Raw genomic sequence first — 15,358 nt, forward strand, 5'->3', positions numbered from 1 at the left:
AAGTACGACGCTTAAATCATTTTATATCAGGTAGTTTTTATCTTTTTCATATACAGTGGGTCATAACATTAACGTCTGATTGTAATTTCCAGGCAGACGTGATGAATGTGCCATATTATCTTTACTGAAACAATCATTCATACTTTTTTTTTTTTGCATAAGTATTCAAGTAATTTTGAACCAAAATTTAACGATTTAACATGATTATCACAGCACTTAAACTCAGGCTTGATCTCTGCTGAGGAATGTGTTGCAAACATATGGTCATTTTGTTAGCAGCTATTAAGCTAAAATAGCTTGAAAACTTCGATATACAGCAAGACGAGTATAACCGGACACAAACAATTTAATGAATGACAATTTACACCATGAAAGTAGTGATCGACGTACTGTTTCAACCAAAAACAATATACCTTAAGCTTCCACTTCCACTTTGCCCTCCAACCAAAATGTTTTGTATCAATCCAGTGTTTGCTCCGGCTGGTTCCAATGAGTCGCAGTAATGTAGTGTACTACTCGGGACGTTTTTTTGCGACACTTGACTCACCTTTTAACGAAAACGCTTGCCGAAAATCAAGCTTTCTCCATTCATTTGTTATAGGGGGCTTGTCCTCCAGGAGACAGAGCGGTAGATAAGCAGTGACGTCAGTCAGCTAGAAAGGGTCTATTCAGCAAGGATATTGCTCATTTCATGTACTGGCACAATATATAGCTGATGTTAGTGAATTAGATGCTGTTTATCAATTAGTCTCATTTGCATAGAGGTGGGAAATGTCTCCGCCAAATACAGTATAGGCATATTACCTAATTTAAATACGCGCAAAAGCCGCCAGCGCACCATGGCGCAATCTGGTTGGCAGCGCAGTTAGTAATGAATTTAACCATCTGCGCATGCTTTGTGGATTACACGCTCCCTGATTGCTAGCGCCGCGCAATAGCCACGCAAATCTTCGCTGGATTCAGCCCTTAACATCTCTTACCATGAGCGTAACCTGGTTCTTGGAACGTGCTGCTTTATGGAGGGCTGTCATACCATCTTTTGCTCTGAAGTCCAAGTGAGCGCCCCCATTCTTAAGAACCTTGATCATCTCCACCACGTTATCCAGATGTGATGTAACAGACAGGGGGCTCTCTAGAGGCGACATAGGGATATAGGGTGTGATGGCTGTTTTATTGACATAGGCTGTTCTTTGGGTATACAGTAAATCAACATTTCACAATCAGCTTCAGAATGTTTTTCTGTTCAAGTTCTACAAAGAATACTGTGCACACATTGAGAGCAGCGAACTTGGCTCCTATGTTATGAATGTTACCCACTCCATCTATAGGCCATTCTCAAGGTTCTTTTCCGAGATATTTCAGTTTTACCTTGCCCGGTTGTGGTGTTTAGGTCAGGGGATGTCATTTTTGTCAAATGAGGGCCTGTGAAACTATTTGAGGCTCTTTTGTGATTAGGGCTACACAAACACCAATAATTTACTTAGCTGATGTGGGCATCTACAGTAGTTTGGCTGCCTCCCAGAAACCGTTTTTGCTTCAGTGATTCTGCTTGGCCTGTCTGTACCCATCAGCTGCCTCCAAGGTCTCACCAGCCAAAAAGTCATGGTAAGACTCCTTGACCGCATCCCTCACTGCCTATATATCAACGGCAATGACAGGCGTTGACCACCTTACGGCCACAGCTCTGGTTGGCCATCTCAACAATAGAAGCATGAAAAAAGAAGTTCTGCCGGAGGTGGCAGTAGAAGCTGCTTCTGACACTTTAGTCTGCCAGACGTTCCCAGCAGACCCTCACAATATGTTTAGGCCTGCCAAGCCTAGCCTAGCCAGTAGTCAAATGATCAGCTCATCAGCAAGCTCTGCAGAAGCCCGATAATGATCCTGATTATTGATTTAGGTGCGTTGGAGGAAGGAGACATGGAAAACAGGCTGGATTGTGGCTCTCGAGGACCACACTTGAAGACCCCTACTTTAGGCTAAATTTGTTTCCACTCATTTTGCCACCTTTACTAATTGACATTCTTCTGTCATATGACAATGCGCAGGATTAAATTAAACTAAAATTGTAGATCAAAGTTGGCGAGCTGGGCAAGTAGTCTTTTGGCTTACTGGCTTTAAGTCAATACATCAGGAAAACAATGGAATGGGCAATTATTTATGATGACTTTTACAGTTTGATTAGAACTGGAGACAATATAAAGTTTGAAGGTGATTTATAAGTCATGTTTTCTAATGTACATTTAAATCTACCTGTCTAATTAAAAACACTGACCCAGCTCACTACTCCGATATTTTGCTTCTACACAATTTCATTCTGTAATTGTTTGGCAGTTTTTATTTCAATTATTAAATCATCACAATACATTGCTCTTATAAGATATATTGTTGTCATTAAGCTAGGGTTCCAATAAAGTATGCATTTGTGTGACACACCAATATCAGCGTATCTCAGATTATACAGTAGCTTTAAGTCATAAGTATTGCTGCTTCTGGGAAATTAAGTTTAAACCTACAAATATGGGCAGAAGGATGGGCAGACATACATATAAAATAATGAGAAAATACATTACATTATAATATATGCAATTATGTCATAATAATCCATCCATCCATTTTCTGAACCGCTTATTCCTCACGAGGGTCGTGGGGGTGCTGGAGCCTATCCTAGATGGCTTCGGGCATTAGGCGGGGTACGTCATTATAATAATAATAATTATTATTATTGTTATCAACATCATCATCATTATCATTATTATTATTATCATCATCATCATCATCATTATTATTATTATTATTATTATTATTATTATTAAAGAAATTCATTTTAATACTTATAGTTATCATTTGGTGTAGACTTACCACCAGTCTCGCTGTCATGGTAGTTGGGATCGAGGCCTCTCTCGAGCATCTTAGACACTTTAGCCACCTGGTTGTGGAGTATAAACTCCATGAACTTCTTCAGATTGGCCTGCAAAGCCATGGAAGACAAACTATTAGAATATAAACACAAATGCACTGATGGTTTAGGCAGCACAAGCCCATTTTCCACTTGGTACTGGTGTGAATGCGAGTGTGGATGGATGGATGGACAGACGGACAAATAGTGGTAGTGTGAAACCACTTTAGAGGCCCAGAATGGGTTTAAAAACAGGTTTTTACACGACAATGTAGGGGTTTAACAATAACATCGGGTGATAAAAAAAAATAAGAGGATGTGTTTAGAAATGAGGAACGAAATAAATTGCTTGTTATGACGCAGCAATGTAATAAAAGGCTTCTGTAAGCAAGAAGCCTAAAGAGGGAGGGGACAAAATTTAGAGAGTGGTGACAGAGTAGAATGGATGATCGTTTTTTCCAGTTCTGCTCCCATTTGCTTTAATTCCAGGCCACATGATAAAAATAGATAAGAGAACAGCTCCCTCAAGGACAGGAGAAAATGAGGAATGATATAGCAAAAAAATATCAAGCCAATGAGTAGCAATCATTTCATAGACTGGCAAGGAAAGCTGGGATGATGAAGACAAAAGGCAGAAAACACCTCAGCAATTTTGTCCAAAAATCAAATCTCACTGTTATTAGTTATCATTTGTGCTTCAAAATAATTTCAACATTTCCAGCCAGCCATTCTCCAGTGTTGTGGGGGTGTTGAAGCCTATAGAGTGGCCGATAGGCGGGTACACCCTATGCTGGTCGCCAGATAAATGCAGGGCATAAATAGACATACAACCAGTTTGGCAGTTGAAGTAATACAGATGGATGGATAATTGCAAAATGTTCGAAGAATTGCAACTAACCACAAATTGCAATACTTCTTACCACATTTGTTGAGTGGAATAACAAAAAAGTAGGACATTGTTTCTTGGCCATTTGTTTGCATTTATATACAATTTGCAGACACATCTATAGATAGCTAGATTTTTTATTTAATTATTTGTTTGCTCTACACACACATTGTCTATTTTGTTTACTGTATTGGATATTTTCATATATACTGACACACACACACACACATATATATATATATATATATATATATATATATATATATATATATATATATATATAGTGGCGAGCGGTGACCTATTTTGGGAAATTTTCATTATTAGTTTTTATGTTAAATATGTAATCATTATTTCATACCACTGTCTGAATATAAAATTAAAGCGGAAATATTCAGGACTGATGCACACACAATGTAATGTATCCAGCTCTGTTGTGAGTGAAAGGACACAATCACATGCAGTCAAATTTGTCAATACGTTGGAATTTACAGTAGTGTTCCCGCGTTTCTCGCGGGTGTTACATTCCAAAAACTACCCGCGATAATGGAAATCTGCATTAATAATTATTTTTTCCGTTAATTATATCTATTTTTTTGTTTATTATATATGTTTTTTCGTTTTGGTATGATTTTTTGTTTATTATGAATTATTTTTCATTCATCATATATGTTCTTTTTTCATTTGCATTCATGTTTCCATTAAAAGTATTTTTTTATTTACTTATTATAAATGAGGTAACAAAGTATATATTTTTTGTTTATTCTAAAAATAATTAATTCATACTAGATTTTTTTCATTTATTATATATGTTTGTGGTGAGGCTAACTCCTCACCACACACTTTATACATGCACTTTTCTTGATAGGCGACATTTTCTCTCATACTGTATCTCTTATTTAAACACAGTAGGCCTATACACTCTCAGTGTTCAAACCTTTGTAGATTTTAAAATAATAATAACAACAACAAAATTAAACTAATATACAAAACGTTTATTTGAGAAACAAAAATGTAACGTTGATCGATCAATTTTTTCCGGCCGGTATGTTTTCCGAGAAAAAATAAATAAAAATAGTAATAAAAACACACACACACACACAACAACAACAAAACTGCGGTTAGAAATGGCACTCTTAATTTTAATGACGATGATGAGGCTGAGAAATCCATTTTGACCGGGAGGCTCGGGAGCGCATTGCCGGCCATTGTCAGGCAGTCTCGGTACGACAAGCTGGTCGGCAGTCGATCCGAAGCGCATACGCAGCCGGTGTAATATGAACAAGCTGGAAATGGAAACAAATCGGCGGAGCGGACCCACAATGCACACGCATGCGGTGTAATCTAGGGTTGAGCCATGGGGCGGTGGCGGACGCACGAGCATTCCAGGGCATGAAATTGGGAAACTGTCGGGCCTCTATCTCCAAGTCGCGAAGGCGACGGGCAAGGTCGGAAAGCGACAGGCCATACACCGTTGGAAAGGTCTCGTCGAGATGAATCCGAGTGTGTCTCCGGTAGGACGTGGGGCTGGGGAGATACGGCTGGCCAAATACATTTTCAAAAAGTTACAAGGTCCACCAATCAGGGAGGAGTGCTCACACAGCCCGCATCCACCACTCACAACCACAAAAAAACAAACGACCACAAAACATTGTGGACTGTAGCACCGGGAGAGGAAGAAATGACATCGCAGCGGAGCCACAAGAGGTTTCAACCAACAATCAAGTTTGCTAACCTGTAAACAGCCAGCTTTAGTACATTTACATGTATCTCCACAATTGAGTAATAAACAGTTCTCTGTGGTTACACACATTTTCAGCAATCATTTTCGAACATCTACAATGTATTGAGAAACAAATCACTGAATTCACTCGACAAGGTCTTTTAACAAGCTGATTGAGCCAAGCAAATTTAGTGTGAGCACAGATCGAGGGCTGGTCCTTAGATCTCACTGATGAGTCATTGCTTGTTTAATATTTGGAAATGTCAGGAGTTCATAGTCATATTATTTTTGTTGTGTGGCTGATATCCTGCCTGTGTTTTTTCCTTCACAGTATAGAACAGGGATCTCCAAGTTTGGCCCTTTAGAGCAACTTTCCAGCCTGTTTTCCATTTCTCCCTCCTCCAACACAGCTAAATCAAATGATCAGCTCATTAGAAAGCTCTGCAGAAGCCTGATAACGATCCTGATTAAATGACAGGCTGGATAGGTGCTCTCAAGGTTCGAACTTGGAGACTCCAGGTATTGAAGAATGTTTAATGGCAGTGTGAGTATGAGCTTTCGTCAACCACAGAGCACCAGACATTACTGTAAATGATTGTTATGGTATTAGATCTGTAACAGAGATACAGATCAAGCCAAAAAAATAGCAACACTGTAAAAAAATAATATAACAGAATTTTAAAAATGTTTCTTCTGTATTTTAAAAATATCATTTAATTTACAAAAATAAACTCAGATTTTACATATCAAATGTAAAAATAACATGAAATCACTGTAACTGTAAAAACACACAATACTGTTCTTTTACACACAAAAAACACCATTAGAAATACATATATTGATTGTTAAAATACGTTGACAAATGTATTGTAATTTCACAAATATTTGTCTGTTATTTAATGGGATAAAATGTAAAATCCAACTTTAAAACCCCAACCCAGCTGACTTAGGGTAAGAGTCGGTGCACCCAGGACTGCTCACACAGTACTGCGACTGTCCATTTTATAACTTTAAAACTCAAATTAATCTGTTGCTCATGAACCAATAAAGGCTCAGTCTAACACATTCAAATCCAGGAAACACTCTGATGTATTACTATCATTTCACATAGACAGTGATGTTTATTGTTTTAGCAGTGCAAACGTGTATTTGCTTCACATTCTTCTGCACTTATTTCCTACCATCTTGCATTTGTGTAGCATTACAGTAGTATGCCAAAAACAGCAAGTAGCCAGAAACATTTACACTTTGGCTGCAAAACAGGATTATATACACTGTGGAATAGCTGCCTAAGGTGAGCCTAAAACAGCTCGGCAGAGGAAACAAATCTTCAAATCACTGAACACACTTGACTTTTACTCTTGTGGGTAGGACAGAGATGGAGTGAAAAAGTGCTCTGCTGTTGGAGCTGGCATGGAAAAAGAGAAAACCTGCGGTTACAGGTTTTCATGCAGCATCACGCTGCAACTAATTGATATGAAATCAGCACCATAGACTTATTTTGAATTTCTCAGCTCAAGCACAAGTGTAGTATTACATCCTTCCACTATATTTTTAACAGTTTAATCTGAATTTTCACTTTTCAACATTGCTCTTCCCAGCAGATTTTTTTTCTTTGAATTTTAAATCTCATAAGAGGAATAAGATGCATTTCCTCATTTGTAGTTCTTAACCATCGGGTCCTGAGTTACTAAAATGCCAACAAGCAGGCACTAAATTGCATATTCACTGACTAACTTATTGCACACACTGCTGGCAACGGGTGTGACAATGTTTGAAACTGCAGAATTCAAAAGTGAGTTTTGTGCTTTATGTGCTTTATGTGTTTTTGTGCTTTGATGGTTGAATGAATTAAATCGATTATTTCACATACAATAGAATACAATCCCAGGGACTATACAACATTGCCAAATTAGATGTGCACTTATTACTGAAAAGGATGTTTGTCCAAATATTGTTTTGTGTTTTTATTTTAGCGTTTCGCTCATTCACACCACTTATTATTCTCCTGCGGTTGTCATTATTTTTAAATGACTGATACTTGAGGGCCTGGCCCATTGAAACATTTTAATAATCAGTTTCAAAAGAAACATTTTTACAAAATGTGAAAAAATTTTGACTACCCGTAATTTTACAATGATGCCATATTTGTGGCTTTCTGATCGAAAACTTTAAAGCTTGTTTGTAGATTGAGGAAATTGGCCTGGTTACTGAATCAGTGGCCCAAGCGTTGATGCAGTAGAAGACTGGAAGTCTAAAACTGTTTAAACTGATTTTTACAGTTTTAGACAACTGTTTTATATGCACATTAAACTTTATGCTTGGAGCCATTCTAGAGCAAAACCCAGGTATTTAAAATAATTGATTATCTAAATTTATTTTGTCAGTTGTGAGGTGAAATTTGACTAAAACTTTCTTCCGCATTTGTAGTCTTAACTGATTTTTTTTTTAGCTATTAAAACAGCGACCATCGTCAGTTTAAGATCGCTAAAGGCTTGATGGGTTGTTATTTGCTGATACATAACACACTATGTCATTAGCATACTACTGCCATTCAGTGTTTTTGCAAATAATCGGTAATTTATGTAAAAACTAAACAGAATAGATCTCAACACTTATACTATCCCAACCTGCAGGAGGAGCACAGGTGTAAACCCTACTCTTCAGTCGTGGAATCTTTTACGAACAAAACGGTTCATTTAAATCTATCTCTAAATAATTAGGGCCCGAGCAGCTACCGCTGCGAGGTCCCTCTTGTTTTTATAGGAATTATTATTATTATTCTTGGTAAACGATCTCATTTTGGGACCTAAACATTTACAAAAACTCACCAAACTTTGCACACTCCTCAGCGAAAAATTTGATATTATGAAGTTGCCATAACAATATAACAACATATAGCGCCCCCTAGCGTGGAAAAATATGCACCATTTCCGGAACGTTTGACCGAGGGCTACAAAAATTGGCAGACACGTGAAGCGCCCCGAGACACACAAAAAAGTCAGTGGAAGCCATATCCTAAAATGTACAGGAAGTGAGCTATGAATTTTTTAATGTCCAATTTTGGCCCATTTTTGCACATTCACTGTGGTCATTCTTTTTGCCCATTTGCTAACAGTTTTCATCTGATTTACTTCTAACTTGGCATGGATCATCTCAAGACCTGGGACAACAACTGGGGAAAAGTACCCCAAAGTGGCCCGGGCTGCGAGGGCCCTTTAAAGCTGCCCGCAGCTCTAGTTATACTTAATTTTTTGTATATCTTATTTCTGTTGTAGGCAAATTATTACCTTCGTATGAAGCTTGGCAATCTGTTTCTCATCCAAATTGGGCTGCCTGTAGACTCGACTCTTGTAGCGAAACTAAAATGACAAAGACAAAAAAATAAGACATAAAATAACAAATCTAACAAGAAAAATAGGCAAAATAAGATGTTTATAATAGAGTTAAAACATGAAAAAATGACATGTCGAATCGGTAAGATTACCGAATGAACAATACTGAGCTCTCTCAAAAAAGAAAAAACTGGGGAAAAAAACATGAAAAAAAACAATGCAGGGGTTAACATTACAACATTTCAAAAGTTTTTGTCTGACTTGTTATGTATAAATATATAGAATGTCAGACTTTTAATGAAAGTTTTTCAACTTTTTCATCCATGTGAGTGGTGTGTATACACGTCGTTCACATTTAAACAACAACAAATACATTTACTTAGGAGATCTTGTCAAGTGGCAATATTCTAATGTTACAACTTGCAGTTCTGGCTCATGTTTTTTTTTTTTAATAGTTCATTTTAGTGTTGATTTCAGCAATGCAACACTGTAATGCACTATTAAGCAAAATGACAAAACTGAGTCATACATCAGTATAATGTATTTCAACTTGTGTCCACTTAATGATTCAGGAATCCACACCAAGGGCTCTGTTTCCATGACTGGTGTAAATAAGGCGTGTGGCGAACTCACCCGCAGGTAGGTTAGACCCACAGACAAGCTAAGGCTAGCAAATCTGCAAAACCGAGGACGGCACTGCTGTGGGAATGGTCACAGCTGACTTCTATCATGGCCATTTGCAGCAGTTTCTTTTGTTCCCTATAAGTGAGGTGTGCCAATTGCGTACTAGAGGCACTTGAAGACTGCCAAAACCCTGATTAACATTTGTTACATGTGTAGTCTGAAACATTTAAAATGATGCGTATTGTGTATTTTCTGCTTACTGATTTAACTGTTGTAGCAAAAAAAAAAATCAAAATGGATGTGTACCTCCAAACATGGAACACCTTTACTGATTGGTTGAGGGTACTCTCGGAGGTTACGTTCTTCGTCCAGAAACTTGCCATCTCTCCCACTGATGGCAGGCTGGAAAAGGCCGTAGTTGAGCATGTCCTTCAGGCTCTGATTAAGTGTACACAGGATCCGCTGTTTGGCAACCCAGACCGTTGCATTAGGGTTGAACCGCATACATTTCTGGTTTTGGGAGTGAGAGAGACAACAAAGTATGCAAGAAAAATTAATGCCATAGATAAGAAAATCCACACAATTTCTTCTGAACCGTTAACATTGCAATCCTGTCTGCGACTTTAGATTTGTTGAAGTTTAGATTTTGGAAGGTTTTGACACAACGCTCAAATTATCTGGTAAATATCTGAAATGGCTTCTCAATACAGTAGAAAATGAATGATTATCACTGAATTTAAACTAAATATAGTGATCATTTTTACACTAGACTAATTAAAATAAAAAGTCAAAATCTTGGTCAATTCCATTGAAATAAAAAGATTTATCATAATAGATTGTTGGGAATGGTAATTTATGTGGAACTACGCTGGAAGTTAAATATAGAGCATGCGAAAAGCAAAATCCCCAAAACCATAGTTATTCTCTAACTCTAACCGGCTCCATACGCAAGTCAACTTCACGTTTTAAGTGGGGAATATATTCCAAATGGATCTCTCTGTAATTCACGTCTCAGGAAAATGCCACAATCCGGGACTGCAGGCATCCTCAAAGTTCAATGGGTCACACCTCTTTGGTGGCTGTACAAGTTCTCACCAGTTACGCAGGTGGGTGTGTCAGAAACCAAGACGGGATAATTGCCGTGAATTGAAAGTGTTTTAAGAAAGGCGGGTAAGAAATTGACTTAGGCGCGAACGGAAGAATATGCCCCTAGGTTGTTGGAGGCTTTCTGCCCCAAAAAGGGTCATGAAAGGCACATAGGTCCTGGGTGAGGGTCCAGAAAAAGCACGGCTCAAAGACCCCTTATGAGACTGATACTTAAGATACTGATATTTATTAATTTGTTTTCCCACGCCCTGTTGCTTGTTTCGGGGATCGATGTCGAGCACCTGATGGCAGGTCCTACATCCATGGGGTTAACATAGGTTCGTCCTTTCTACGTGCTCACCACCTGTGGCAGGGGCCAAGGAGTCAGGTGCAGTGTGAAATGGGTGGCAAAAGGTGGGGAACTTGGCGATTCGATCCCTGGGTACAGAAGCTAGTTCTTGGGATGTGGAACATCATATTTCTGGTGGGGAAAGAGCTTCAGTGTGAAGTCGAGAGGTTTTGACTAGATATAGTCGGGTTCGCCTCTACACACAGCTTGGGTTCCGGTAACAGTCTTCTTGAAAGGGGTTGGACTCTTACACTTGGAGATGGTGATGGGTATGTTAGGGTTCATTCCGCCTTTCCTGCCTGTTGTTTGTGCCTATGCACCAAACAGCAATTCAGAACACCCACCTTTCTTAAAGTCCTAGGAGGAGGTGCTGGAGCCCGCTTGTGCTGGGAACTTCAATGCTTATCTCGGCAGTGATAGTAAGACCTGGACGGGAGTGAGTGGGAAAAGTGACTTTAACCTGAGTTTCAACTCCAGCAAAATTGTCCCACATCCCAGGGTAGGCAGAAGACATTGAGTACGAGTGGACCATGTTCCACCCTTCCATTGTTAAGGCAGAAGATGGTCCGCAATGACAATTTTTGGTGGCAGGGCAATATAAGTAGATAAGATACGCCTGGAGTTCCTAAATGTGCTGGATCTTGCAGGGCTGGCACTACTCTGCAACAACATGTGAACATCAGGGATATTGCCTCTTGAATGGCAGACTAGGGTGGTTATCTCCCTTTTAAGAAGGGGACTGGAGGGGTTGTTCCACTTACCAAGGAATCACACTCCTCAGCCTCCCTGGTGAGGTCTATTCAGGTGTGCTGAGGTAAAATATCAGATTCACAAGGAGCAGTGTAGTTGTCGTCCTGGTTGTGGAATACTGGAGAAGCTCTACACCCTCGGCAAGGTCTTTGAGAGTGCATAGGAGCTCACCCAACCAGTCTACACTTGCTGTGTAGACTTGGAAAAAGTGTTTGATCGTGTTCCTCGGGGAGTTCTATAGAGAGTCCTCCGGTAGTATGGGGTATCGGGCGCATTTATATGAGCTGTTCTGTCCCTGTATGACTGGTTCGGTCCAATTGCCGGCAGTAAATTGGATTAATTTCCAATGAGGGGTTGACTCTGCAAAGGCTGAACTTTTTCACCAATTCTGTTCAAAACCTTTATGGGCAGAACGTCTAGGTGCAACTGAAGCATTGTGGGTGTCTGGTTCGGTGACTTCAGTATCATATCTTTGCTTTTTGCAGACAATGTAGTACAGTATTGCTGGCTTCATCAAGCCGGGACCTTCAAATTTCACTGGATTAATTTGAAGACAAGTGTGAAGCTGTTGTGATGACAATCAGCAGCTTCATAGCTGAAGCCATGGTACTCTTGGAAAAGGTTGTTTTGTTCTCTCCAGGTGGAAGAGATCCTGCCCCAAGTAAAAGAGTTCAAGTACCTTTTGTTCATGAGTGATGGAAAAAATGAAGGAGGTCGACAGGCGGATCAGTGCAGCGTCTGTAGTTATGTGGACTCTGCATCAATCTGTCATGGTTAAGGAGCTGAGCCATAAGGCAAAGCTCTCAATTTAGCAGTCTATGTTCCTACCCTCGCCTATAGCTATGAGCTGTGGGTCATGACTAAAAGAACAAAATAACAGATACAGGCAACCAAAATTTGTTTCCTCCGTAGATATGGCGAGAAGTTGTGTCATTCAGGAGGGGATCAGAATCAAGCCGCTGATAACTTCGCATTGAGAGGAACCAAATGAGGTGGCTCAGGCATCTTGTCAGGATGCTGCCTGGACACCTCCCTGGTGTGGTGTTAGCTTCTAGGCATGTCCCACAGGGAGGAGGCCCTAGAGATAACCCAGACACACTGGAGAGACTATGCCTCCCAGCTGGCCTGGGAACACCTTGGAATCCTAACGGAGAAGCTGGAGGAAGTGGGTGGGGAGAGAGAAGTCTGGAATTCCGTGCTCAAATTGCTGCCCTTGCGACCGGACTGCATACAAAAAACATACCCTTGACCCAGAGGTCCTCTCAAATTACAGGCCCATCTCTAATCTCCCCTTCATTTCTAAAGTGCTTGAGAAAGTAATCGCCACCCACCTTCAAAAACACTTACAACTGAACAACCTCTATGAAAAAATTCAGTCTGGTTTCCGCCTCGCCAACAGCACAGAGACTGCACTGGTAAGAGTCACTAATGATCTCATCATGTCATCCGATGCTGGCTCTCCCTCTCTCCTCATGCTCCTGGGCCTATCCGCTGCCTTTGACACCATCGACCATGGCATCCTACTCAACCGGCTGGCTCCACCACACCTCTGGACTCACTGACACTGCCCTCAGCTGGTTTCAGTCATACTTGACAAATCAGACAGAATACATATCCCTGGGCCACTCTAGATCAAACCTACACACAGTCACCTGCGGTGTTCCCAAGGGGTCGGTTCTCGGCCCCATCCTCTTCACTCTTTACCTTATTCCACTTGGCCAGGTCATAAGTCATCATGGTTTTTCATTCCATTGCTATACCGACAACGCACAGCTCTATGTCAATGGTACTGCTGCAGCCCAACCCTTTTCATCACCGTCATCCCCGTCACAACTCACCACCTGTCTGGAGGAGATAAAGATATGGATGGAGCACAACTTTCTCCAACTCAACAGCTCCAAAACCAAAGCCATCCTGGTGTGCACTCCACCAGACCAAATCATCACCCATAACCAGCATCACCTTTTCTGGTTCCATTATTCCTCTTTCATTTACAGTCACTAATCTAGGAGTGAAAATGGACCCCCAGTTCACCTTTGAATCCCACATCAACCACCTCTGCAACACCTCCTTTTATCACCTCCGGAACATTTCCAAACTCCGTCCAATCCTCTCCCTCTCAGATGCCGAGAAGCTGGTCCACGCCCTTATTTTCACCAGACTGGACTATAGCAATGCACTTTTCAAGATCCCCAGCAAGAGCCTGCAGAGGCTCTAATACACCCCAAACTCTGCAGCTAGGATCCTGAAGAGAGTACGCAAATATGAGCACATTACCCCCATCCTCCGCTCACTTCACTGGCTTCTCTTCTCTACCAGGATTGAATACAAGATTTCTCTGCTCACACACCAATGGCTCTATGGTCATTCCCCCCTCTACCTCAAAGAACTCCTCAATCCACAAAACACAACACATTCCCACTGTTCTACCTACTTAAACCTCCTCCACAAACCCAGGACTAAATTCAGGACCATGGGAGATAGGACCTTCTGTGCTGCTGCCCCACGTCTGTGGCACGACCTCCCTGACACACTGAGGGCACTACAATCTATTGACTGTTTTAAAAGAACTCTTAAGACATTTCTTTTTAGCAGAACCTTTGGTCCCCCCTCTTAGATGTTTTTTTATAACTAAAAAATGCATGCCGTTTTCTTCTCTACTTGTAGCCCTTTGAGATCTTGTAATGGAAAGGGCATTACAAGTAAAATGCATTATTATTATTATATAAGCCAAATAAAATAGATGAAAATCAGTTGTTCTAAAACAAAAACCCTATGCCATATATATGGACAATGTGGCATCACGGATGGTATGGTGATTCACTTGCCTGAGTTACATGCAGGCATGCTGACTTACTGAGTTCAAGTCCCACTCACTGATGATGTGAATATGAGTGTGAAAGTCTGTATGTCTCAAAATGTGCCCTGTGATTGACTGGTGACCAGTTGTGTGTAGTCTGACTTTCACCTGAAGTCTGCTGGTATAGGCTCTAACTCCCTGTGACCCTTAACAGGCTTAAGTGCGGAAGAGAGAATAGATGGAAGTAATTCAACATTGTTGAGCTTTTTTATTGTTCTGAGTCACGGTACTGTATACTGCATGCCAACAGGGCCACTCTGCTCATTGTGACTGGAATTCAACACTAATTGCTTGGCTCTGGTTCCCCTAGTCTTAGTGGGCTCCATTAAAAAAATCTATTCAGGTTTTCTGGCCTTCCTTCAAATATGAAATGATTATGAGAGCTTCACTGTGGCAATTTGACTAAAAATTAGTCTTTACAGCTGGATGTGCTGCTCAGGGTGATAGCAACCCCAATCAGTGATAAAGTCTGTAGGGATAAGGAGTCTATGAACTTTACCCCCCGAAATCCTCACAGCAGGTGTGAAATAATAAGAACTTAGAAAAGCAGCAAATAGAATAGAAATGCATTGTCACCATCACAGGAACAATAAAATTAAGTTAGGCATCCCACAATTGTTACTGCTACTTCACCGATAACTTTCAAATTTAACATTACAAGCTTCACCTTCAAAACTGAATAATTACTGTCGACTATAATTAAATCATAAAATAGGAACACAAGTAATTGGTGTGGACATAATGGGACTGCCGACTGGTTGCCCAACTGCATCACTGCCTGGGCCGTTTAGGTACTTACAGTATACAGTAACTCATTCTGGGTGCCCAAGTGCATCAACGGATGAGCTTTCA

At 40.4% G+C, this 15,358-nt stretch overlaps 1 protein-coding gene and 1 pseudogene across 2 annotated transcripts in view; one reads left to right on the forward strand and one right to left on the reverse strand.

Moving 5' to 3' along the window:
• LOC147178085 (SH3 and multiple ankyrin repeat domains protein 2-like) overlaps nt 1-15,358 on the reverse strand; it is a 238,302-nt gene that overhangs the window by 164,510 nt on the left and 58,434 nt on the right. For both annotated transcript variants that reach the window (XM_086070562.1, XM_086070563.1), the window contains exons 3-6: nt 9,768-9,971; nt 8,793-8,864; nt 2,860-2,968; nt 981-1,132 (exon numbers count right to left, since the gene is read on the reverse strand). In XM_086070562.1, the coding sequence (XP_085926688.1) occupies nt 981-1,132; nt 2,860-2,968; nt 8,793-8,864; nt 9,768-9,971 (537 nt within the window). The remainder of the gene's footprint in view (nt 1-980; nt 1,133-2,859; nt 2,969-8,792; nt 8,865-9,767; nt 9,972-15,358) is intronic.
• On the forward strand, nt 13,086-14,666 carry LOC147178086 (uncharacterized; annotated as a pseudogene).

This window comes from Leptonotus elevatus, chromosome 3 (assembly GCF_054856555.1).
Source record: "Leptonotus elevatus isolate MCC_2025b chromosome 3, RoL_Lele_1.0, whole genome shotgun sequence".
Lineage (NCBI taxonomy): Eukaryota > Metazoa > Chordata > Actinopteri > Syngnathiformes > Syngnathidae > Leptonotus > Leptonotus elevatus.